At 37.2% G+C, this 27,321-nt stretch overlaps 1 protein-coding gene across 4 annotated transcripts in view; it reads left to right on the top strand.

Moving 5' to 3' along the window:
* The window catches only part of ACSL3 (acyl-CoA synthetase long chain family member 3), a 54,920-nt gene extending 28,017 nt beyond the window's left edge, over positions 1-26,903 (top strand). For 3 of the 4 annotated variants that reach the window (XM_075031863.1, XM_075031861.1, XM_075031862.1), the window contains 12 exons: positions 5,514-5,623; positions 6,909-7,047; positions 8,929-9,079; positions 9,683-9,806; positions 10,080-10,151; positions 10,663-10,802; positions 11,538-11,710; positions 12,817-12,891; positions 13,925-14,116; positions 15,411-15,525; positions 20,184-20,341; positions 22,635-26,903. In XM_075031863.1, coding sequence (XP_074887964.1) covers positions 5,514-5,623; positions 6,909-7,047; positions 8,929-9,079; positions 9,683-9,806; positions 10,080-10,151; positions 10,663-10,802; positions 11,538-11,710; positions 12,817-12,891; positions 13,925-14,116; positions 15,411-15,525; positions 20,184-20,341; positions 22,635-22,798 — 1,613 coding nt within the window. In that variant the 3' untranslated portion in view covers positions 22,799-26,903. Of the gene's footprint in view, positions 1-5,513; positions 5,624-6,908; positions 7,048-8,928; positions 9,080-9,682; positions 9,807-10,079; positions 10,152-10,662; positions 10,803-11,537; positions 11,711-12,816; positions 12,892-13,924; positions 14,117-15,410; positions 15,526-19,790; positions 19,985-20,183; positions 20,342-22,634 lie in introns of those variants that run through there. The other variant, XR_012650990.1, reaches the window with a different exon arrangement.
* The last annotated feature ends 418 nt before the right edge of the window (positions 26,904-27,321 follow it).

Genomic DNA, 27,321 nt, shown 5'->3' with positions numbered 1-27,321 from the left:
TTTCTTATAGTCTATTGCATGTCATTTAATACATCCTAATTTAACCCAAGTGCTGATTTGAGATTGTGCTCAAGGACAAGCTTGTTGAGTCCTAGTTATTACTTCAGAAACCTTAAGACTGTGTTTAGTTTTGGTGAGCTATTTGAAGTCAGTCTCATTCATAGTATCTGTTTTAATCCTACACTAAGTGGATCCTTTACCCTGTCAGTGGACTGAGACTAGGTTCTCCGACCTGGATGATACTTCTCATTTTCTCATGGAGTGACCATAAGAGAAGTGGTTATCGGGCTCTTCTGTCCGGTGACAGTCCCATTCTGTAACTTCTAGTTACTTATCCTTTAGTCTTCTGCTATTTTATTGTGGAGATCACAAAGTGTGCTGGGGCAGAGCTGAGTCTGCTCAAGGAGGAGAAGGTGCTTTCTTGGCAGGATGTGTACACTGGGCAGTTGCAGGCTGTGTTGGAGGTGCCTTTGAGGAGTGGCAGAACAGGACAGACTGGCTAGAGGTGTCCTTGCACAGCTTCACTTCACAGCACAGGGCAGAGACAGATGCAAAGCCAGGTCTGCTCCCCTTTCACTCGAGTCATGTAGAGGGCAGCAACTGTGTTCAAGGTACATCTCTGCCACGGTGGAAAATCTCCTGTATAGCCTAACCTAGTCTGAGCCTAGGCACAAGGATATGTGCTGGAGCTCTATGCCTGTTTTTCTTGCTGAGAAACCTATTGAGTGCTGAGCTCAACTTGGTATAGGAATTTTTTTCAAATGTCTGTTTCATCATCACTCCTTAGTATGTCATTCACCTAACTGTAAGCCCAGCCTGGCTGGGTTCTGTGATGTTCTCAGGGGGACATTTCTCATTTTCCCACAGGGCACTCTAGAAGCTGCTGTTCCTCACAGGGTTTGGCCTCTTCTCTCCCATGCCACATTTACCCTTCTTTGATAAGAGATGGGCTGTAAAAGCCAGATGTGCAGAAATTCCTGATTTACTACCTACCTACACTAAAGATGTATATCAATTAGGCTTTTTTTTCAGATTCTGGAAGTAAGCCTAACAAAATTGTATCTTAAATGGTGTCTCTCTGCTCAAAGCATGAGTCTGTTTCAGTTTGAGAAGCCGTACATTCATGAGTATGTAGCAGTTTTCATTGAAGTAAGTCTTTACTGTGGGTCTTTGTGGTTATTTTGTGTATACCCTTACACTGTATTCTCTCAGTTTTAAGGGTGGAGTTGGTTACATGATGTACTGCCCTAGCCCATGCCATTTCAAAATCAGCCTCCTTGCCTTGTGTGATAACTGGCTTTGCAGATGAGGAGAGAGTGCATGTTGTATACTGTGACTTCAGCAAAGCCTTTGACATTCTCCTGTAGGACCTGTACAGCCAAACTATTCAAATAAAGACTGGATAAGTAGATGATAAGGTGGATGGAAAAATTCATTGGACCATTGGCTGAAAGGATTGTGGTCAGTAGGACGAAGTTAGTTGCCAGCCCTTGGGGATTGAGTCCAATACCATTTAATGTGTTTATTGAAGGCCTGGATGATAGGACAGAGTGCAAACACAGGACGTCTCAGCCTGGAGCAAGCTGGGCGCAGCAGCCAGTACACTGAAGGGCAGGGCAGATGTACGGAGGGGCCCGTCAGCTGGAAAAGTGGGCTGTCTGGAACCTCGTGGAGTTCAGTGAAGGCAGTTACAAGTTGCTCTCTGTGTGTGCTGGAATACTGCATGCACCGGTATAGGCTGGGGGACAGCTGGATAGAGAGCAGCTTTGCAGAAAATGACCTGGGGGGTCCTCATGGACAATGAGTATGCCATGCTGCCTTCCAGTGAAGACCAGCAGCATCCTGGATGGTAGTAGCATGAGTGTAGCAGGTAGGTCCAGGGAAGTGAACCTTCTCTTCCTCCTGGACACTGGTGAGTCTGCATCTAGAGTACTGTGTCCAGTTTGGGGCTTCCCAGTAGGAAAAAAAGACATTGACATACTGGAGTGAGTCCAGTGGAGGGCTGCCAAGATGCTGATGAAGGCGTTGGAGAACGTGACATATGAGGAGAGGCTGATAGAGCAGGGTCTGCTCAGCATTAAGATGAGTGAGTTGAGATCTTGTTGCTGTCTAAAACTATCTAATGGGAGCATACAGAGAAGGTGAAGCCAGGCTCTGCTCAAAGGTGTGTTTTGATAAGACTGGAGGCAACAGGCACAAGTTGAAACACAGGAAAATTTGATTAGATACTAGGACAAACGTCTTCGTTGTGAGGGTGGTTAAATACCAGAACAGGAGCCTACAATGGTGAAATCTCCATCCTTGAAGATACTTAAAACTGGACTGGCTGTGGCCCTGAGCACTCTGCTGTAATGAACTGGTTTGTGCAGGTGATCTTCCCAGGTGCCTTCCAGCCTAAATTCAGTGATTTTTTTTTTTTTTTTTTTTTTTTTGTCCTTTCTTCAGTGAGTGCTGCTGACTTGCCTACCAGAGCAGACATCTGCACAGTCTCTTCTCGGATGAGATGCCTCTGTTGCTTTTAAACTATATGTCTCATAATACACTGTGTCAGTTCTCTGATCTTAACAGGATCTGTTAGATTCCTAGTGACTATCCTGGGAATAAAATGCAAAGGCTTGTATCAATTGCTTTTTCTTTGGAAGTGAAGTACACTTACAAATCTTAGGAAGATTTTGTCATTTGAGGAAAGAAAATATCCGAGATAGTGGATGGATGTTGTGTGCAGAATGGTACGCACGTGGTTTTGATTTTGTTGGATTAATGTTTTAAATTCCCTTATTGACACATGCTTCAGCACACTGTCTGACGTGGTATTTAGCATCTAAGCTGTATGTCATCTTATGTGAACTTGGCTGATTTGTGTGTTGGCAGATAATGATATTATCATGCAGTATTCATGGTCAGTTTGCTGAATGAATTGTACAATTCAGATGATGTTGAAGTAGTGTGGCAAGACATTGCTAAATTACTTGTAAACTGAAAAATGCTATTATAAGTTTCACAACAGCTAACTGCTGTGGTAGTGTTGTGACATTCTTTCCGAATGTGAAATGTATTAAAATCTGATGGTATGTGCCCAGAACTGATATCAGGAGAGCAGGTTCGTCTGCTTCATATGTAGTGTTAGAGAGAATGCCTTTTGTACCACAGAATTAAAATGGGGAAAGCAATTTTTGTTACGGACTATTTGCACAAACAAGTGGTTTTATAATTAGAAATACTTGCTCGATTGTAAATTTTACATTGTTTGAAGCTATTTAAGTCTTGTATTTGCAGGAGGTAGAGTGGGATTGCTAGTTTAAAAATGGAAAAAAAAGTACTAACATGAAAACAGATTTTCTTCCAAAATATCTCCTTTTCATCTCTGTGAAGAGCTCTTCACCAGTGTGGGCAGATAAAACATCTGAGTGTATAAGCGAATAATGAAATAAATAGGGAAGGTTATGTTTCATTTTTCAATCATGCCTTTCTGAAGCTTGAGCAGCAGTGGTTTTGTCAGAATTGATTTGGCTGAAGCCTTTAAAGGTATATTTTGCTTTTTATGTTTGATGTATGGTGGACCCCGATAACATTTTACTTACATTGAAAAAATGGCAAAAGTTCTGTTTGTTTCTTTAGGGCAAGGCTTTGTTCTTTTATATTAGCTGGCAAATTTAGTGGTGTTGAGATTTTTCTTTTTGTCAGACTTCTAGAGCAGTATTCCTAGCAGAAGTTCAGATACCAAAGACTGACTTGTACAACTGCATGTGTAAAGATGAACACAAAAGATAATCCCTTCTCTGTATGTTGTCAAGAGAACAAGGAGAGAAGAAGAATTACCTAAACTTTCAGATTTGCACGAAAAAGTTTTAGGTGTCAATGTGGAGAAGTGAGAATTTCACAGATCAGAGTCATTGCTCAGGTTTTTTTTTTCTCCATGACATCAGCACACCGTAATATAAATGGTATATCTCTATTTCTCTTTGTCATATAGCTGTAAGTTGTCCTTGACGTACTTATTTGTAGATGAGTAATTAACTACATAAATGGTTATTTCAGAGATTATACTTTTCTTTCCGGGCAGTGTGTCGTGTTGGTTGTGCTTGTTGGCTTGGGGAAACTGAATTTCTGCTAGATGTTTATATAACAGGGGTCACTGCAGTAAGTAGAGAGAGCTCGTGGGAACTAGTAGAGGGACTCTTCTGGACTTTGCTCCCACCAAATTAAAGAAAACACAGTGCATGTGCATTTGCCCTGCAACAGTTCTGAACTATGATGGACTGTTTTAAGAAGGAAAAAATAAGTAGAGGTCAACTGTTTACTTTTCTGTGTAAGAAAACTGCTTTTGAGTTCTTCCTTAGTATGCTGCACTGGGTTAGTAACTCCCTGGACTTCAAATGTTAGAATACAACAGAGTTTGATTTTTTTATTTATTTTTTTTTTCTGCAGCAAATGTAGTATAGCTACAGTTCTAACATACAATGGCGTATCTTGTTTTAATGATTATGTTTAAATATTCAGCTAAATCCAGACTAAAATACAAAAGAAATTCAGATACCTAACATGACAAAACTTCCAGCACTGATCTTGTAATTATTAATGGTTCTGTTGATTGACCTTGCAACTTTTTTGAGATGTTCCTGTTCAGCATTCTGCTTGGAAAATAGGAAATTAGTATTTCTTTGAGAGAAACACCTCTCTTGAGTTGCTTTTTTCTTCCCCAGTCTCTTGTCTTTTCTTATTCAGTTCTCTTAAAAATGGCAGGAAATTAAATATGATTTTAAAATTGTTAATATGAAATAGTTGCAGTTTAACACTTATCACTAATGAGGTGCCCTTAAATCCTGGAAACAGTGTTTCTAATAGTCAGTTTCCTAAATATTTTCTTTCCTTGCTATTCTGTATTCTCATGATGTCAGTTCAATGTCTAATGATTGTGATGATTAAGCCTTTATTATGTTGTTTTAAATAGATGGGAGAATGTGATAGTCACAGATTTATTACTGAGTGTGAGAATTAATCTGCTGATGACAGGTGTTACAATGTTATAATGTCTTATTAGCAGTCAGTTGTAAAAGGCTAGTAAGAGAGCACGTGAATTCTGAAAAGAGAAGTCGGGTAAAAGAAAGCTGTTTCTTGTGTACAAGAGGACTGTTAAACAGTGTATTAAACTGAGAACAAATGCCTACTTTTAAAATGGTAAAAGCCATGAAGATATGAGAGTATATCTGGAAGAGAATTGCATAGAGTAATGTGGTTTTGGTACCTCTAGTTAGACCCTGAAAAATAGTAAACAGTCACATAGACGCTGGTTGTTCTTTATTCCTTCTGGGAGTAACTGAAAATTATGCTGTATTTAAATCCATGTAGTATGTATTTTCTAAACCACAAAACTATACTGCTTTATATTAGTTGACAAATATTTTTACTGTGTTGCCTAACGTAGAATAGGTTAATCTCAGCCCTTTATTGTAAACTATACTTAAAAGTGTAACATAGAGATTCACCATTTTTTTTCCTATTTTCTGTTTCAGTTGTTACTCTGTATGCTACTCTGGGAGGCCCAGCAATAGTACATGGGCTAAATGAAACGGAGGTGACCACCATCATTACTAGTAAAGAATTGATGCAAACAAAATTGAAGGTCAGAAAACTGTTCTTTGTCTATCTCTTTGCATTGTTTCTGTTCATTATTGTTAAGAGGCCTAGTTCGATTGTACAGAACAATGATTTATTGCCTTTCTATAGGACAGACACTTCTTCTAGAAATAGGATTTATGTATCTGTCTTCACGTACAAAAAACCCCGTTAGTTCGCCTTCAGTGGGATTTAAACTTCTCAATGACTCTGGAGAATAGGATGAGTAAATTGCCCTATTGAAGAGCTGCAGTGCTGCCTGCAACAACACCTTTACAAGAAACTGCTATGGCTTCTGGGTGGATTTAGTACCTGTAAATTTAAGAGTTGAAGCAAATGGGAAGAACAGAAAAATGTATAAACTGTATGTGAATAGCTAAATGTGATCATCCTCCTGATTTATTGTTGGACGTTTTCCCAGCAGAGAATGGCTCTTAAATCTCAAGATGGGTGCTTGAAGAGTTACAGCTGTTTTCCAGTGCAGGAGAAAGCTTATTAAACATTAGAACAGTCAAAAAACTTTTTTGATATACTGACCCAGGTTGAATACACAAGTGGAACAACTAATCTGCATGAGTTTCATCATCATGTGTTTTTGGGGAAACTAGACCTTTCAATAAGGGAATTGTTTTAATGGAAGACTGCGCTATTGCTGAATTTTGAATGAGAATTTTCCAAACCTTTTTTTTTTCTAAGTTACTAGAATGACAGTATATATATATACAATGCACATTTATTTCAGCTTGCAGTAAGAGGATGAATTTCTTCTGTTAGAGATAATCATCTCTTCCACTAGAACACTGATAAATGTTTTAGAGCTCACATTTTGATTGAAATGCTTAACTAGTGCCTGACTAATAATTTTCTGTGTTTTTGCTAGCTGTTCCTTATTTTAAATGGCATAGTAATCAAGGAGCAACATAAGAATTATTGTGAGCTCAGTGTCACCAGTTTCTCTGTGTTCTATGAGAGTGGAAAGTCAATTATCTCTACTGATCGTTGCAGTCTTATTTGTGGGCTTTTCTTGAAATAAGACCCAGATCAGTAAATGGTTGAAAAAGTATTTGGACTTCTGGAAAATTCAATCAGTCCTGCAAATCTAAATGTGGAAAGTTTCAAGCGTTGCAGCTGTTTGAGCTAGACAAGTTTATCCTCTGATATTTTAAATCTTCAGGTATTTTATGTCAATGCTTTTTTTAATGTATAGCGTAAATAGTTTTTATTTTATTCTTTTTTTTTCTTGTCGGCACAAACCTCATGTTTGATTTCTGAACACATGCTCATTTCCACAGGAAATTGTTTCTCAAGTTCCACTTCTGCGACATATTATTACAGTTGATGGCAAACCAACAACATGGTCAGAGTTTCCCAAGGGTGTCATTGTTCACACTATGGCTTCTGTGCAAGCTATGGGGGCCAAGGCAGATACTGGTAGGTTCTCTCTTCTTTCTTTTGGATCATCTAATTTCTTGTCCTACTTTGACCCTGTTAAGTAAACTTGGGGCAATTGCAGATCTCAAAAAAAAAAAAAAAAAAATCCAGTGATTAACCTTTTATCATCTGCTTTTTCTTTAAATAAAATCTGTGGGGTTTTTGGTTTGGTTGTGGTTGGATTTTGGGGTGTGGGTTATTATTTGTTTTGTTTTTCAACAGAGTAAAAAGCTTTTAATAAAAACTGTCTTTTCCACAAACAAGTGTCACATGCTGAAGAATAATTTTAGGATAAGTGTTTAGGCCAAGATAGAGAACCTTAGAAAGCATTCTTATGATGAGACACATTAAAACCAGGTTATTCAGAGCACGCAGGGAGAATTGACATGTGTTTTACAGCAAAGGAGATCAGTAATTTGCTACCATTAAGTTTTGTTAAATTCACAAATAGCAAAATGTAAAATAGCCATTTAAATCTGATAGAACTTCATCACTTTTATTGCATTTCTGAAAGTATCAATCTACTATGTAAATTTTTTGAACTCTGTTTCCAATCTATGTAACATTTTTAGAATTAGAACTCAGAACTTCAGAAGGTGTTTTAATTTTAACTATTACCATAACATTTTTATTCCTGGCTCTGAAGAGCTGCTAAACCTAGTATCTTAAGATTTAATTATATTCAGTAGTTGCTTTTTTCTGTTCTTATTCTTTGTGTTTTCAGAATCTTTTAACCACTGAAGGCACATGAATGTTGGATTGAATTTTGTTTTAGGAGTGGGGGTGGTGGTTAATGCATCTGCTGTTGATGTTCAGGGGAATGGCAGGTTTGCTCCCAACATCATGACCTCTCAGTTTCTTTAAAAGATGGTTTTCCCTTTTTGATGTACCAGTTTTACGTACTATTAAAACTGTTTCAGACAACACCGACAGAAGAAATTATGGCTATAATTCATTAGCTTCTTGAGGTTTGTTACTATGTGCTATGTAAAAAGGTGTCTAATCCTTCTTTCTTCAGTCTTTTAAATATCACATACTATACACTATAATAAAGGAGCATTATCTTTGTTAAGTTAACCATTTGTAAATTGGGGAATACTACAATGAATTGTTTATGGTCAAGCATGTTCAATTAATGTTATATTAAGTACATGAGCTGCTGCTTATGTTTTTTTTCCTCTGTGGTGTTCATTGTGCAGGATGGACAGGATTCAATTAAATATGCTTTCACTCTTCTCATTCAGTGTGTATGTTGTCCTGCATGTATTGTGCATTATGCAGTTTTTCCTCTGAATAAACACAATTGTTTTTGTATTTTCTTGCTCTCAGTGCAAGTATTTAAAAACCGCTTTAATACTATTAAAGCTGTTGAACTTCCTTTAAATATTTATAGAAATTGGACCTCATGTTGGCTCAGCAGTGCCTTGCTGCAGGTGTTGCAAATGAGGCAGTGTGTTGTTTCCCCTGGCCAGGGAGTGCATGAGAAAGTAGCTTTGCAAATGAGGGTTGAGCCTGCGGCAGCCTGGGACCAGTGCAGCGTACCTTCCTAAGGATTTGAAGCTCAGTGGTATTTTGGAGAAGGCAAAGTTCTGCCAATTTTTCTCTCCTCTGTAGGAATATGGGAAACATAATAGAAAAAGCGTTGTCGTGGTAAACTAGGACAATCACTCAAAGTATTGCTCAGCTAATACAAAGAAGTTTCTACTCTTTGTGAAGGCACTTAAGCTTGGCCACAGTCTTTTTAACCAAAAGCAAAATGTAATAGCAATAGTCATGTGGTGTTACATTGGAATGACTGCTGAAATGTGTCAGTGTATCAGATCTCCCAGTCTGATAGGCCCTCCACGCATTATATGTTCTCTTTTGAAAAACAAATTACAGGAAACAAACAGCAGGCCAGGCCTGTGCCCTCAGATATCGCGGTGATCATGTACACAAGTGGATCCACAGGAGTTCCCAAAGGAGTTATGATCTCCCATTGCAACATAATTGCTGGGATAACTGGAATGGCTGAGAGGATTCCAAATCTGGGGTAAGTACCAACAGTTACTTACTAGCAAATAAAAAAGTCACGTAGCTGCATGTAATTTTAGATGAATTACTGTGTAAAAAATTAACTGTTTTATATTGCTTTGTCTGTGACACATCATACTATGCACTGATGTCTGAGCATCTTCCAATACTACATTAAATGACATGACTACTTCATGTGCTGTTTGTTCTCTCGTCTTCTGTATGTGGGCAAGACCGGGACACAAAAGCCTGTGAGGCCGCCTTGCACTAGAGTGGTTGAAAGCTTCCCTAAGCAGTACTTCCTTTGGTTAGTGTTAAATTCTGTGGTTTCTTTCTGTTTGGTGCAGTTTTTAATCTTGTCCACAGAGTTGCCTTTGCAACTGTAACACACAGTTAATTGTCTTGGGATGAGTAAACATCACACTTTGTTCATGCCTTAAACCTACAGTATGTAGTATGCAACTTTTGAAACAAACCCTGTATTATTCGAAATATGTTCTCCAGCTCAAAGGCGTTTTTCCACTCTCTAGTTCTGCAGTAAGCTCTGTGTAAATTTAGCTTAATGACTTATCTGAGGACTCTATAGTACAACATAAACCATTCTTTTAAAAATTCTTTACAGGGAAAAAGACATCTATATTGGCTATTTGCCTCTTGCCCATGTTCTGGAGCTGAGTGCTGAACTTGTGTGTCTGTCTCATGGATGCCGCATTGGTTATTCTTCGCCTCAGACATTAGCTGACCAGGTATGTTGTAGATGTAAGCCCTTGTTAAAAAAATAAAAAAAAAAGAAAAAATACTCATATCTTTGTAATACTAATTTAAAAACATTACAACAAATCTTCTTTTCTACAATTCATGAAACGGGGTTAGTGGTTATGACTGGTACTCTGGAATAGTTTTAATTGTTAAAATATAATTTAAATGAAAACGATTGTTTGAAAGATGTGCTATGTCATTTTGTTTCTCATGTTAAAAATCTTGAATGTGTCTGCTAGTAAACTTTTTCTTCACTTCAGTCCTCTAAAATAAAGAAAGGAAGCAAAGGTGATGTTACTACACTTAAGCCAACCCTAATGGCAGCTGTCCCGGTAAGTAACTGAAGGATAAATAATTTTAAAAATTATTTTTAAAATGTAATTCAGAATTCAAATTTTTAACAACAAAATTAATTCAATGATCATTTAAATTAAAAAGCTAGAACCTTTGAGGTTAAGCTAGCTTAAAATAGTATTTTTGGTATTTATTTGTGCGTTGGGGGTAAACATTCATCATATGAGTGTCAACATTTTTCAAAGTTTAAATAGCTATGGGTATTAGATTGATAAACAATAGATGACTAATTAAAATGGCATAGTAAATGAATGGAATAAAGATAGTTGGCAGCAGGTAGCTTGCGATTAACTAGTACTCCTGCTCAGAAGTTTGCTTTCCTTGTTTCTGTGAACATCTTGCTATCTCTTAGCAATGGAAGAGAAAGCAGCCTGGGAGTCGGTTGTCATCAGAAACATACTAGAATGTCTAGATCATATTTCCTTTTTGTTGCACTGAATTGAGGATTTCTGTTTCTTTGAGTTAAAGTTAATCTTTCTACGTAACTAGGAAATTATGGATCGGATCTACAAAAATGTCATGAATAAAGTGAATGAAATGACTAGTTTCCAGCGGAATCTGTTTATTTTGGCCTACAACTACAAAATGGAACAGATTTCCAAAGGTTACACTACCCCACTCTGCGATAGGTAATTTTAATTTTATTTTTAATGGCACCAAAAAAATGCTTATCAAAGTCTTACCACATGAGCAGTATCTGATTTTTTTTTTGTGCTTTTCTTTGTTTTAATGTTGACAATTTGAACATGAACAAGTCTGTAATTAAGTGTAAATTGAAACAACAATCAGTAGTTTGTGTGATGGTTTTAAATATTTACTGGTATAATTAGTGAGTGTTATATAACTCAAAACTGATTGGACATTTATATTCATTGCATTATTTTCATCAGGACTTTAATAATGGATTTTTACAATTCTTGGGTAAGATGGAAAGTCCATTCCTATAGATAACTGTAGACTTCACATTTTCACAGAAGGGAACCACAGAATATCTCAAGTTGGAAGGAACCCATAAGGATCATCGAGTCCAGCTCCCAACTTTAGTGAGACTAAAGGATAATATAATTGCAAAATTTATACAGCTTACTTAAATTATTTTTGAAGGGAAAATTGCAGAACTTTACTGTCTTACTAAATATGCCTTCTCAAAACATTTAACCCATTTTCAAATTAGAATGTGGAAACAAGCTTAGAAATTTGTGCCTGTATTTTTTTAAAACTTAAATGTGCTTCTTCGAAGTTTTCCTTGAATGCCATAAAAGTTTATTTGAAGATGGTGGAAACTTTCAGTTCAGATACAACATTAGGTACTCTCTTGTTTTGTTTTTACACAACAAATACATACTCTTATCTTTGCATTTTAGCCTTATTTTCCGGAAAGTACGAATGCTGCTAGGTGGAAAAATTCGCATCCTGCTTTGTGGAGGAGCTCCACTCTCTGCAGCAACTCAGCGGTTTATGAACATTTGTTTCTGTTGCCCTGTAGGACAGGGGTATGGACTAACTGAATCAGCTGGAGCTGGAACAATCACGGAAGGTTGGTGTCGGTGCATCCCACTGAGTGCTGTGATCCGTGCTGAGCGCTGTGCGTGTATCACCTTTGACAGTATATTTGTTTGGTGTATGCTACCAAACTTAACTGGTGAATCCTGGGAATTACTTGTAATCATAAATGTATAAAACAGTAGGAGTACTAATTTTGACACATTGTGCTAAAGCTGGTGACCTACATATAAAATGAATGTTCTCATTTGTGTTGGAGAAATCTGTAATAGTGTGAATGGGATCTTGGCATTATTGCACTTACTGGTTGGACGGGAATAAATTATTTCTAATTTTGGTGAGTATTTTGAGATGTTAGGAAAATAAAAAATGGAATGCAAAAGCCTGCACCAGAGTTTAATTTCATATAACAGAACTTAATGGTTTCAGTTGCCTTTTAGTCCTGACATTTCATTCATATTCAGTGGTGGCAGAAACAGTCAGAGCTGCTATTTTTTGGCAATGGTGTGATCTACCTGGGAATCATATGAGTAGTATCTAAAGTTCATTGCTAGATTATGCTGGATTGTAGAACATGTATTATGTTCTTTGGTGATCCACAAACTGCTGTGGTGTGCTTTTTATTCTAAGAGGTCTTTGGAAGTGGCTTCTTTGGTAGCTTGGAAACAAAAAAAAATAGTAGAACTGTAATACAAATGATCTAGTCTCCAGTGATGCTCTTTTGGAAAGGTGTCCAGATGCAGGAGTGTTTGGGACTGAGACTTTAGGAAAGTGAATCAAAATACAGAATCCCTGAATTGTTACGAAATATTGCTACTTATTTCAGAGTCCAGCAAACGCTATTATAAGTTCTTGTGCCACTTGTGAAGCGTGATCCGCGTGGACAAGTTATTATCAAAGCTATGTTGATAAGACTGGAGGTACCTGTAAATACAGCCATCTATTGTCTTTGCAGGATAAGGATTTTATCTGCATTACCTTGTTAGATCCATTGGTTTTCTTGAAAGTTCTGTTCTGTGAATTAAAGTTCAGAAATAAATAGCAGTTAATTTTCACTAAATAAGATGCATGACAACAAAGATTTTTCTAATCAGTTTTGGTAAATTTTTTTTCTGAAAAATGGTCTTTTTTAAATTCTAGTTTGGGACTACACTACAGGGAGAGTGGGAGCACCTTTGGTCTGTTGTGAAATCAAGTTGTTGAACTGGGAAGAAGGTGAGAATTTCTGTATGTGATTAAATTATAGTGTGTTTGTAAGAACTTTTATGTGGCTATTTTTCTATTGGGCTTTGCTCAGTAGTAGTAATTAGAAGACTATTTCTTGGCTTTTTAAATTTTAAATGCCACTTTTACCTATAAAAGTTTGATCTTGGGAGAGAAAAAAGGTAAATAAATTCCTTAGTGCTTTTTAAACTTACAAATATCTAGACAGAAGCTATCAATGCGAGTGGCATTTTGACTAAGTTGTATCATGACTCTCTTTGGCTATACTATTTCTTTTATTCCAGTCACTGTAATTGTATATGCATATTGTGTAAATGTATACAGCATTGTACCTCTTTCTGATTTAGATCAGTGTTCTTGCAGTATGGGGTGCAGGTCTTGTATGTTTTGTCTTAAAGGTGCTGGATTCAGGAGACATCAGCTGAAGTGTATGCATGGCACCTTCTCTTGCTGTTAAGAAATTATTTTAAAATAGTCTTCATAGTATTATTACTATTATTAATAAAATCATTAAAAATCGGCATATGGAATGGAAGCTTAATGGGTGCTATATAAAACAGATTTAATGAAGTTTAAAATGTATTTAGGTGATTTCCTTTCACTGTAGACTTTTATGTATTGTAGAGTAGAAATACATAATACTTAAGGGTGTTTGGGATAATGTGAGACCTTATAGTTCTTTTTCTTTCCTAAAGTATGAGGCAAAATTTATCTTCTTTATGATTCGAGCCTGTATGAAACTGATAGAGCATGTTAGTGCTGGCAGAAAGATTGCATAGAGATGGCATTTGACCTCTGCCTGTGTGTGAATTTCACTGTTTGCAAACACATATTAAATAGCTGTTTATATGCTGAAAAGAATTGGAACAACCTCTTCTCTTACTGAACTGTTCAGGCAAGTGGTAACTTTGGCTAAGGACTTACTAACGTGTTTAGTTTTGTATTTAAATAGTAAAAATAATAGGACTTTTTGCTTTGGAATATATTTTTATTCTTTTTAACATAATAAAACCTGTACTTTTAGGTGGATATTACAACACTGATAAACCATATCCTAGAGGTGAGGTTCTTATTGGAGGGCAAAATGTGACTGTGGGCTACTACAAAAATGAAGTACGCACCAAAAAAGATTTCACTGTCGATGAGAATGGGCAGAGGTGGCTCCATACTGGAGACATTGGAGAGTTTCATCAAGATGGATGTCTGAAAATTATTGGTGAGTTAATAAATTCAGGTGAACATATATATACATTTTTCAGGGCTGCCAAATACTGTAATTAATGCCCCAAAAAACTCCATATCTCAGCATGCAGTCTAAAGTCCTACCATGTATCCCAGTGAAATTCTGATATGTTAATGTAAACTTGATTTTGTTTTAAGAGCTGATTTTTAAAAAAATTGCTTCCTTTTAAAACAGTCTTAACATTGACTCCACTCTGTTAGTGAGACTGGGTAGTAATTAGAGAGTTAAATACAGGCTAATTGGGCTAGATTAGGTGCCTTAGGTTTTATACTTTTCTAAGTGTGGAACTTGATTCAGTGAAAGGGCTCTTTTGGTAATATGTGCTCAGGAATTAAATAAGCCTTTTCTTAATCTTGCCATTTTTTATAATAAGTTCCTCTATCATAAAGGAACTAGAGGAAAAATATACTAAGGTAAAGGTGTTACATGTAAGCCTGTGATAGGGTCATAATTCTTTGACACCTGTAGGCACAAGAATAGGTGCCCTATAAACTACCAGGTATCTCTCTTGAAATCAGTGGGTTATTCAGGGTGCTCTTTAATCCTGAAAACTAAGCTTATTTGGTTTATTATATGAGAAAGATCTTGGGTCCCATTGCAGCTGCCTTGTACTGGTCAAACTGGTCAGACAGCTACAAAACTACCTTGCCTGGTTGCACAAAGCAGCATGAAGGTATATAGCAAAGGAGAGGTACTCCTGGCTGCCATCAGAGCTAGGTGGGTAAGGTCCTGTTAGTTACTTTTGCCTTCTTTGGGCTACATACAATAAGCTCAAGTAATTTGGGCTTAATTTTTGGTTCCTATTGTTGTGTTTCAAATAACAGATGGACAGTTGCTCTTTAAATATGGATTTAGCCTGGGAATAAATAACAAAATGTCACCAAATGCTGCATTTCCTGCCTTAAGTGTCTGGACCAGACAGTGCAAAAATGTGTGTTTCTAGCCAAACACTTGCTTTTGCATAATCCTAGTTGTCTTTCATTCTCATGCCAGTGGAGTCATATATGAGATGCTGTTCTAAAGGCAGAACATGCATGGGATTGAAACATGTTCAATGTTTCAATTGTAACATGCCTCACGTTTAAGTGAGGCACAGATTGATAAAATGCAAAATATGGAAACCTGATATTAAATGTTTCTGGTACATTCACCAAACGTGAGTCAGCTTACCTTTTGGCATTTATACATACATTTCAGAAAAGTATAAAATCAGTGTCTAAAGTTTTGTGTTCTGTAATTAACGTTTAATTCCTTTTTTCCTCAATAGATCGTAAAAAAGATCTTGTAAAACTCCAGGCAGGAGAATATGTTTCTCTTGGCAAAGTAGAAGCAGCTCTAAAGAATCTTCCACTGGTAGATAATATTTGTGTGTATGCAAGCAGGTAAGAGGCAGCTGATACTTTGTTATTGCTGTATTCTTTGTCCTACTGAATCCATAAGCAAAATTTTCTGCCACTTAATGTGTGGAATTTTTTAAACCAGTTGAAAACGGAATTTGCTTATAATACAATGGAATACCTTTCTCTATCAAAACTAAACCACCTGAAATCTATGTTCTTATTTTTCCTTTCCCTTTTTTCATCATTTGTTGGAAAATGCCAAGAATGAGTCTCTTTCATTCCCTTTTCCCCAATCTGAAAAGCAGCTAAGCTCTGACTGTATTCATAATAGGCATCACTCAAGCACTTTAGAGATTATTACCTATAGAAGCCCTAGGACACCTTGTTCCTTGCTGTATTAAGCTGTGATCTGTTCTTCAGATGGAGTACTGTTGTACTTCAGAGCAAGGTGGGGGAAAAACACACCAACAGAAGCAGACCCAGAAGCTGTCTTGCACATTAAAAATACTTTTCTTTAACCCCTGCAGTACACCAGCAGAAGCCTTGAAGCTTGAGAGAAAACACTCTGTAAATACTATGCAAACACACAATTAATACATTATAATCAAATGTCCTTTCTGTTTGCTTTCTACATGTACTACTGAATTAGGCATATAAGGGCTCAAACATGTCTTAAGTTTCTATTTCTAGAATTTCCTACCTGTGCATAATATAGACTTACATGTATAAATATACTTCAGGTGGTCTTTGTTTCCTGTCATCATTTTGATGTTTGGAAAGTCATTTTAGAGCTTCTGAGTGATCAGAAATACTCTTGATTTCCAGTATGGCCACAAAAGCCCCACTCGATAGCTTTGATTGAAAGAGGCCAGGACAAGCATACCAGAGAATTGCTCAGTGGTAATAAATAGAAAATTAACTTTTGGTTTGTTCACCTGGTTCTCTGTGGTGTATTTTGTGTTAAGTAATGGTAGTCATCCTGTAACTTCAGTTTTGACAGTTTTGGTTCAATAGGCTAACACACCTTGGGCATGCCACTGCTGAGAAAACTTCACTATATTAAGCTTTATTTATGGTTTTGACCCGTTGGGTGAGTCTCATGTTTGATTGCTTTGACTGCCTGAGGCTATGTGCGTGTTGTGAGCACTGTCTGCAGTCTGTGGAGAAAGAGGTTCCTACAGATGGTGATTGCTGCTGTTCTAGGATTGAAGTTCACTATTGGAATTGTACTGTCAAATTTTGTGTTAGTTTTGCCAGGTCAACATAACATTGGAGGCTAAAATGCACTTGCCAGACAAGCAGTTGACTCTGATAGTCTGTGTCTTGTCTATTACTTAAAAATAGGAAAACCTATGAGCAATTTTTAAAGGTAATTTACAAATAGAGTCCAAGTACATTCCAGATTGGTTTTTCTGCTGCTGCTGTTATTTCTTCTGAATACTTTCATGTGTGTAATTTGGCATAAGTAGCCTTGTAATACAGATTCTCTGAATGGTTGTCCATATGCACATTTCATTGTGGGTATATATTCACACTCAGCAGTGTAAGCTCAGAGACTTTTCGTTAGCAGTGCCTGTGACCTCTCTTATATCCTGTCTCTTCTTATACTTTGCCTGGGTGATCTCGTATGCAAGAGTCCTTCATTTGTAGCTGTTCTATCTCCCACATGCCAAAGGACAAGGAGGGCAGTCTTCTACAAATCTGTGATTTGACCTTAGATCTTGGGGTGCAAAGCTCCTCTGAACATGGTAGTAAGGAATCAAAAGTGTTCGGACGATATCTCCGCTTCAAAAGCTGTATTAATTGACCACTTCAGACAAAATAGTGATATAAGAATAAAATGTTTGCTGAAAGGAATTGTGATTAGAGATCCTTCAGAGGAGACTCCTGCTGCTTTATCAGCACTTCACCCATCCAAGACGTGTTCAGTGGTTCTCAAGCATCACATCAGGAAAATGAGTAGTTCAGTTACCTGAGGAATGAGCAAACATGGCAAAAACCCCAAGGGAGCTCTCAGCAGGAAGCTCAAGGAGAACTGATAAGAACCAGACTTTACAGAAGAGAAATTGTGATACTGATATGTAGTGCCACTGTGTATGTCTGTTACCATAGGTCCAAGTGCAGTACTTGGGTAGGACCTCAAGCACAGCAAGGGCATGAGGATGCCTAGTGTAGGAGAGATGTTTCGGCAAAATCTCTTAGCATGGAGGAGATGACTAAGGTAGTCCTGAGGACCAAATTCTGAAAATTTCTTCCTTCATGCTGCTGTTATTACCTCCAAGACTGAAGATGTTAGCAAATTCAAAAGATCTGCAGAAGAAACAGTAGTGGAGAGGGAAGTAGCTGCTCCAGAGAGATGATGTAGTCTTCAGGGTACTTCTCACAGCAAAGTGCTTTAGCATTTGTACTGTAACAAGCAAAGATTTAACTTAGCTACACATTCCAGGAGCTGTGAGCTCCAAGGTGCTCTTTCCAGGAAAAAGCATAGTTGGATGAACCCGTTTGTCCAGAGGAAGTATGCTTCTACTCAAGAGGCTGAATTCTAGATGAACCAAAAGTCTGAGGCTTACCCAGCCAACTGATTACTTCTATATGCTGTTTAACCCTGGAGACACTGGTGGTATTGCTGGACATGACCTTAAGCATGTCAAAAGACTACAGGAACCAGGGATAAAAGTGCCAGAGTCCTTTGTCCTGGATGCCTTCATACAGGATACATACACATCACAGAATAGACCCTAGATGAAGTTACAAAGGTTCAGTACAGAGTATAGCACGAGTGTGTGTGGGTGGGAAATCAGAGAGAGTTAAAGACAGAAGGTGAGATGCAAGCAGTAAGTGATACTGAGGCTAATCTGAAGTCTTTCTGTAAGTACAGTCTTAGAGGAAAATGAGAACAGTTTTGAGTCAGCCAACAGGCAAAGCTTGTCAACAGATGATGCCAGGGAAGCCTGTGTTTGTAATGGACTTTTGTGCAATCTTCACAGCTGCTGTAAAATGCCCATTATAATTCGTACCAGTAACAAAGGAGAAAATTGCAATGTACAGTAACCAAAAAGGTATTTAGAGTTAGTATTTTAAAATTATCTTGGAGACCTTAAAGGATAAGCTAAAGTAATCTCCATACTGGGGTTGAGATTCTGTATTTTGCATTAATGATCTATCTGGTGAAAGAGAGTTTTGAGAAGTTACAAATCTGTAGATGGTTAAGGTGGGTCAGGACCAAAAATACAGTGGAGGACAGGATTAGAATTCAGAGCAAGGTTGACTAGATGGACATTGGCTTGAAAACAGCAGCCAGTTTAAAGAGGGGGAAATGTAAGTTATACTTGCACCTAAATAAACTGCAAAAATACAGGATGAGGACCACTAGCTGATAGCAGTTCTGTAGGAGCTGACATGAGTCAACAAGTGCAAGTTGTTGCACCTCCTTCAAGTGTTAGAAGAAGGTAAATAATATGGCATAATCAGATGTACAGCCTACAAGATGCACAATGATCTTTTTGCTCTACCAAGCATTAAGGGGCCTGAGTTTCACACGCAACACTTCAGAAAAGGTGGACCTCCAGGAGAAAAATGGGAATGTCTGGGCAGAGATCTGTTATGCATGACTTAGGAGGAAAGGGCATTGCCTAAATTCCTAAAGAAACTTAAGAAAGGAAGGATGGCTAGAAAGGTGAGAAGGAGAAAAAAAAAAAGTAACAGTCTGTGAATGAATAAATGGCTTCTGTGGAAAGGAGAGGAAAATCTGACTATTGGCTATATGAAAATAAAACCCCTGTAAACTGCAGAGAGGAAGAGTCAGGAATAGCCATCAGGAACAGCTTACCAATGCTAAGAATAATGAAGCATGGACATTAGCGTTTGCCTGATGTTTGTCTAACCCATTCTTAAACATCTGTTACATGTAGCTGACTATGCTTTAAGGCAGGTGAATGAATTAGATTATCTTCTGAGATCGCTTTCAGCTCTCTGATTCTGTGATCTGCTTTGTTAAAATGTGGAGAGTTGCTATGTGAGGTTCTGTTCACATTTTCACTAAACTTTACACCATCTGAAAAGTCTTGAATACCTGTTTCAGGGCAAGCTGTGCTTCAGTGTTTTCCAAAGACTTTAAGATCACAGCTTCATACGTTCTAGGCATATCAGGAGCAGACAAAGAGTGAGTGTATGGACAATCACTTGAAAGAGAAAGAGAAGTCACTTCCCTTACAGAAGCAGGCGTTCTTTGAGATGTGTTGTGCATATGCTCATTCCACAACCTGCTCTCCAACCCCTCTTCACTGCAGTCCTCTACTCCTCTACAGTAACTGGATTCTGCAGTTGAGAGGAAACTGAGGTAGGGAAGCCGCACACCAGTCTTCATACCGGGATGCAAAACATGAGGAGAGGCAGGGCGCATTGACATCGTATGGGTACTGCTTCCCCAAAGCTTTGAGCATGAGACACAGTGGAATATGCATATGGACAGCACACCTTGAAGCAATCCAGTTGCTGTAAGGTAAGTAGCTTCTCTTTCTACTTATTTTTAAGCAGGCAAAGGTAATGTGTGTACTGTTTAGAGAGATTATCAGGTGAACAAAAGCCAACTGTTAAGAGCAATATCTCTGTATGAAGTACAAACCCCCCAACTTGAAATGTTATTTTTGAAGACTTGTTAACTTTACAAAATTCATACTAAAGTACATTATACTTCTCAGTTTCCATTCTTATGTCATTGGATTTGTTGTGCCAAATCAAAAGGAGCTCGCAGAACTAGCTCGAAAGAAAGGATTTAAAGGAACCTGGGAAGAGATCTGTAACAGTCCTGAGATGGAAAAAGAGGTACTGAAAGTGCTAGCTGAGGCTGCCATGGCAGGTGAGTAGCTGGATAGATAGTATTAACCTTGTGGACTCTAATGTCTGTGAAACAGATAAGCATAGGCCCTATAAATATTTCCTTAAGCGTGTCTATTTCATAGAATGTGTATGAAGTAAAATTTTTATAGGAAAAAAACCCAACAGCAGAACATGAGTTGGGTCAGCCCTTTTGGTTCATGTAACTTTTTTTTTTCCTATGGCCAATAGCTGAGGAAAGAATATAAAAACAGAGCAAACTTAACAAGCTTAGATCAGTTCCCTATATGTGTGTGTGTGTCTGGTGCTCTTTAAGATGTCCTGTAGTATCTTTTTGGCCTTAGCTGCTGGTTCAAATGAATGTGGATCATCTGTAGATCCATGATATATGTGTTGGGTATCATACAGTCTCACATGCTGCATACCTATGCATAGTTAAAATAAGCCCATGGTGACAGGGGCTCTCCTAGCTTCCAGTGACTTGCATCTGAGGGATTTCCTAACCTGAAAGCAATGTCTTTGTAGTTCATAATTTTCAGTAGACTTTCCTTCCATTAACTCTTCTAGTTGCATTTTAAAGTTACGTAGATATTCTGTATCAGTATCCATACTATCTTGTGGCAGAGCTTCACAGCTCAGCTATGCTACTGTGAAGCCTCTTTTTTGCCTCTTTTTTGTTTTAACCCTACCATCTGCTAGTTCAATTTGGTTCTGCTGAGCTCTTGTATGGGAAGAGGCAGTGAACAGTCACAATGGCAGTCATGATTTTTTTCAGTGTCTGTTATACTTCCCCCTCAGCTGTATCTTTTTTCATGCTAATTGGCTGTAGTCTATTTAGCTGTTCTGGTGCAGAATTAAACAGTGGCACAGTGATACTTTCTTTGTTCTTGCATCATAATTTCTGCCTTGTTTTTGCTTTTCACCATTACTAAGCACTGAGCTTTTTTCATAAAGCTGTCAGTTATGACCACAGAATGTTTTTTAAATGGTCATTGTGGATGTTCAAATTTGTTCTTCATATGCATTCTCTTTCACACTTTTCTGCAATGAGTGTTTTCTCCTGTCTGTTCTGCAGTTGCTTAATATCACAATGTCCTTCTGCACCTCTTTGCAATTTGTCCTCATCTTTCCTACCCTGGATAACTTTATGCTTCCAAAAATGTTTGTCTTGTTAATCTTCATCTCTTCTCCTTGTGAATTACTTGTGAATATATTAAAATCTATGATTAGTATATTTGCAGACTTCTGTTACAGGAGCATACTCTTAACAATGAGTGCAATCTCGATACTGTAGCAAGCTTTTTTTTCCTTGCCCCATGTCTCTAGTCCATTTTTCTTCACTGTGTGGAACATACGGGCAAAGCAATTCTAAGAAGCTGCTGTGATGGAGAGCATGTACAAGGTTGCTTTCCTTTTCTTTTTTGTGCAGCACTAACTATGCTAAATGGAATTAAATATACTGTTAAAGTTGATGAAACAGAATATTTGACATAATCCTGAAGTATTTTTACACATTTTGATGTTACTTTATATTTGGTATCATAGGCTTTACTTTTAAAGTAATATTATGAATTTTAGTGCTAAATTGCAAAAATCCCCAAACCCAGTGACTTAATGTCAAGGGGAGTAAAAGGTGCAGGAAAATCTAGAAATGGGAGGTTGCATAGGATAATTATACATTTTTTGGATTTTTTTTTATTTAACCTGAAAATATTTTTTTTAATATTGCCTATCTGTTGATTATTTTTCTTGGAGTTACTTGTTTTTCTTCTCTTATGTCTGAAACCATAGCAGAAGCTCTTGCAAATGGTAGTGTTTTGTGCTAAAGGTGTAACGTGCAGAGCACTCAGCTGTTCCCCTTCCTGAAACAGAAACCGTATGAACTTCCTTTCCTTGAAAATTTTAGGACTATGAGGAAAAAAACACAAACCCCTGTTTTTTCAAGCTTAAATAGTATGGATTTTAAGACTTTTATCTTCAGAAGATGAGTATCATAACACTGATACAACAGTGTATATTTTGAGAATGTCACGTCATGCACTGAGGCTTTTCTAAGGTTAGGAAGCAGCACAGATACCTAAACAGCTGGGGTTTATTTCAGTATTTCTGTGGAAACTGGAGAACAGTTACTGGTGGATCCTGTCACTCTACTTGTGACCACATGGGTTTTCAAAGCTAACCGTGGGGAGTTTGAGGAGCACTTCTTCATTTATGTCACATGCTTTTCTGTATGAGAACACGGTTCCTCCTGTTGTGCTTAATTGTAGAAAAATTGTTACAATTATGTTTTGTATTAAAATTGTCTGTTTTTACAGCTAATCTGGAGAAGTTTGAAATACCAGTAAAAATTCGTTTGAGCCCTGATCCTTGGACCCCTGAGACTGGTCTAGTGACAGATGCATTCAAACTAAAACGCAAAGAGCTTACGGCTTACTATCAAATGGACATTGATCGAATGTATGGAAAAAATGTAAAATAATTCTTTTTTTTTTTCTGCACCACTTTGCTACAATGAGCTTGGATCAAATAGGAAATACTTGAATTGCCTGTCTCAACACTTGAGATCAACACACAAAACCACCATTCCTCATTTGCAGCTTAAACTGTTATTTCTGGTAACATCACCATGATGACTGGCAAGTTTAGTAAAATGTTATGGCAGCAAACTTGTGTCTGTCTCCTTTTTTCCAGTTTTCTCTGCTACCTTGTCAGTCTGTGGACTTTCCCGAGTCTTTTTGGGAAACCATGATTCTGAAGCCTCAAATTTTTAAACATTTATAAATCCTGTATAATGTTTTATTTGTATCTTTAAATTTGGATGTATATAGAGAGAACTTGGCTATATAAGAAATGGTTATACTGGGGGCCTTTTTCTACCTAATTATTTAAAGATAAGAAGGTATTGATGTTGTGACACTATGTACACTGAAAATGCTTGTAATGAGATCATTGTTGAACAGAGGACCAGATTGTTTGCTGCTGTGCTATTTTTCTGTGTAAATGTGAGGGAGAAATTGTTTCATGTTCCAGCTTGTGTAATACACCTTCAATATGTGCCTAATGGTTACTTTTATTTTTATCTGAAAATGAAAAGATGGTCATGGCACAGCGCTGCATAAAGGCAGGTACTCTTGCAGGTGTTAGTTAAAGCTTGTGTAATACAAAAGATGCTATTAATACAACAGAAGTTAAACCTAAGAATAATCTCTCAAAATACAGAAACTCCTTTTTTAAATAGCTTGTGACCATTTCATCCAGTAGTTGAATTGTGTAGAGCTAATAAGAACTCAGCATTAATTTCACTTAACACTTTGTAAGTTTGACAGTGCCCTTTTAGCAGGGGGACTCTAACAACTTTTGTCTTTTCTCATTAGGTTTGGACATTACACTGGGTTAGCTCTTGCATTGTTTGTGAAAGTCTGGCAAGACCCCTGTTCTGCTCTAGCTGCAACCCAAATCTTACTGGGGGGATTTTTAAAGTCATAATGACAGTTATGTTCTCAGCTCACACAGTGCCTAGCTGCCCTTTGTGCCATTAAAAATCTCCCTTTAATTCTGTGTTCTTTTGTTCAGCAATTTTTGCTTTAAAAACAGATATTTGAAATATTTGTCAGCCAGAGTTATTTATGTTGCTTGGTTTGTTACACCCAATTCTTACTTTGGGAAGGAGTCTTAATTTCTGTTTTACTATAGATATGTGAATATTGTTTGAAGAACTATGGGGGATCTTTTCTTCTTCAGTGAGAGTGTTGAGATTTGTTTCAGATGTGAATTTTATTTTCAAAATATTTCTAGAAAGAGTATTTTAATCAGGGTTACATGAGAATGTGAAAAGGCATACATCAGTCAACTCTGTGATGGAGCAAATATTAAAATGGCTTTAATTTGGAGATTATTCTCTCATGTATATCATTTACTTGTAGTACTAAAAATTAAGGTCTTGATGCTCACTTAGTACCCTGCTGTGGTAGCATATAGCAATTCTGGATAGCAGAAGCTTTGTTTGGGGGAGGGAATTCCTGCTGTTAGCATTTGTGACATGGGAGTTATAGAAGTTTAGATACACAGATTCTCATTTTAAAAAATTCTGAAATATTATTTAAATTAACACTTTCCATTGATTATAGAAAGCAGTTTCATAGGAGTTGAAAGTTATCAGGTAGGTTCCCTGTACTTTAGTTTCAGTGAAATGATGAGAAGGTTTGTCCTGTATTTTATGTTACATTACCATGTCTCCCACTATTTCTGGATTTCCCCTGCTGCTGTCTATGGAAAAAAAAACTGTTGCCATTTGGTGAATTTTGATGTAACTAGTCAAATGAAAATAATATGCAACAAAAAGAAATCAGAACTGTGTTTGAGATTAATGCCTTCAGATATCTAGATCATAAATTAAAATCTTCTGGCAAATAGAGATAAGACTAATGTTGGAAAATGACTGAAGAATCCAAATGTGGAAATTGCCAAGTCTGTAGGGAAATGTCACACGATATATTAGACATTACTGATACTTAAATATGTATCTGTGCTCCATCAACAGGTTCTTAAGTAGTTTGCACTCGGCATAGGATGTACATTGTTAAAATATTTTTTTGTGATTTTTAGTGAAAATTAAATTGCTGAAGTACTATGTATATCACTTGGTGCATTGTGCAGCGGATTTAAGAAAATAAATCTGCTTTTGGTTAATTCAGAAGAAATCTGAAGTTAGTATTTTATTCAGCTAAGGGTTTAAATTCACTTTTGGATAAATTGCATAAATGAAACTTTTTAAATGGTTTGGAAATAGTAGTTTTAATTTTTCTTGCAATCCAGTCACAAGATTGGGTTTCAGTCTAACTGTGCATTTGATTTTACAGTTCAGGTTTTTTATATTTAAAACAGATGTCGATACATATAGTTCCTCCTTTTTTAGACATCAGATTCATTGTGGACAATTATTTCTTTTACAGAATGTGAAAATAAAGCAGTTCATTAATTTTAGTCTCAGAGTTGGAGATAGACTTTTGAAATATTTGTTTGGGCATAAAATATGTGTGATGAGTATGTTCTTTCTTTTGATTTATAACAAAAGACAGACTTTAATGCTGGTAGATTCTGAGTACTTCCATGTCCTGTTGGTGCCCATGTTTCTCATTAATTGACAGGGCTATAATGGGACAGTAAGTCACAGCTGCTGGTCAAATGTAGGGCTTCCTTGCTCTGGCAGTCTTAGTCCTGTGGACAGCTATGCCTGTTAGATACTTTTTGGCTGCCAGCATGTTCTCACCCTGTGCTCTTGCGTTGATGAGCAGAAAGAGAACTTTAGGGGGGTTGAAACCCTGCATAGATGCATTACATGCCAGCCAGAAATTTACCTAGTATCTCTCCGTGTTTTGGTTTTTGTGTTGGTTTTTTTTGTGTGTGTGTGTCTTCCCATACCCAGTGTAACAAGAACAACAAAAGTACCTGCTGGAATGTATTGCACGTGTCCCAAAGGCTGCAGAAAGTTGTAGAGTAAGTTAGGAAAAGTGCATGGTTGGAAGTAACGATCTCCGTCACGTGGGGGATTTTGTAATGGAAAGAGCCGTAACTTTTAAACAGTCTGAGTTCAAACTAAGAACAAGGGGCATATACCTCACCTGAGGGGCCCCAAAAAGGGGGGGGATTTTTAACAAAGCTTTTGTAAATATAAACTTCCTAGGACTCTGAATCATTGGAAATAGTAACTACTTACTCTGTTGTGAAAATTTACATTTTTCCTTATTAAAAAAAAAAGACTGACCAAGAATTTCCAAGGATGCTGTGAATCTCCTTTAAGTTCCCATGATTATTTAAAAATATTCCAGGAGTTTATGCTAAATTCAATATGTTGTAAGTGTTCTTTGCAGAGAATAGTGTTTCTGGAGTAGGCTAGGAAATTTAAAAATTACATGTCAGGAAAGACCTTGCAAGTTTACTGCTGCTGCTGCTACTGCAGTTTAAACACAAGCAGGACCATACCTCAACTGGAAACCGTATCTTAGCAGTAAACTATTGTGCTGAAATGAAAGTGAAAAAAAGTGCAACTGAAACTAAGAACATAATGCATACCTACATCATACTGATTTTATAGGAAGGATGCAGAGAAGGGTATGGAATTGAAACTGTACATTAAAAACATCCTGTAAAGCTTGTAAGTTTATGCAGAAATTGCTATGGGACAAAAACTCCATTGCAATAACCTTTATCCTGCTAAAATTCACAAGCTTTTATTCTGTACTAAAACTACATTTAGATGATGCAATGCAGCATTTTTAATTTTTATTAGTGTGATGTATTAACTACTTTGGACTCGGTATAAAATTGTGTACATCTGTTTCTTTACTGGTAAGAGGAACAATCTTCAACTTGCATACACCTTGGACCAGGCTGAAACGTTAATTGAATGACCAGTTGTATATTATTGTAATTGGTTATTTAATGTAAACTCATTTTCAGTGTGATCTTGGTTGTTGCTATGAACTGCCTGAACATTGTATATCCTAATTGAGTTATATTGTATGAATTATTTATTTGTAATTGGATATCATGTTTCAAAAATAAAATTAATTTCACAAATCAGGCCCCATATGTCCAGTTTTTTAAGTGGCATTTCATTTTTATCTATCTAAGCCTAGATAATTTATGGTTGTAAATTAGTGAATTTAAATCACGTTCGTTGAGTACGTGGCTGTTCAAGAAGGGTGCTGAGCTAGGGTAGTTCAAAATGTCACATTGCCAGGGAAACCTGTTTGCTGGTGGGCATTTCCTTGGGTTTTGCTCCCTGCCTCACGTTGCTGGTAACCTTTTGCAAAGGGCTCCATCCCTGCATTGCTGGCGTTTGGTATCTTCACAGTTTTCAATGTTAATAGCCACGTGCTTGTGTTTTGCAGGTGGTGAATATTCTGGTTGACTACTCATTTGTGCTATACAGATATTGCTGATGTATTTTTCTGTATGTTAATATTGTTAGTAGTGAGTCTATGTATTTGGACTGGGTAC

The sequence above is a fragment of the Buteo buteo genome, chromosome 7 (assembly GCF_964188355.1).
Source record: "Buteo buteo chromosome 7, bButBut1.hap1.1, whole genome shotgun sequence".
NCBI lineage: Eukaryota > Metazoa > Chordata > Aves > Accipitriformes > Accipitridae > Buteo > Buteo buteo.
The sequence above is the reverse complement of the archived record's forward strand: the minus strand, read 5'-3'. Positions and strand labels throughout refer to the sequence as shown.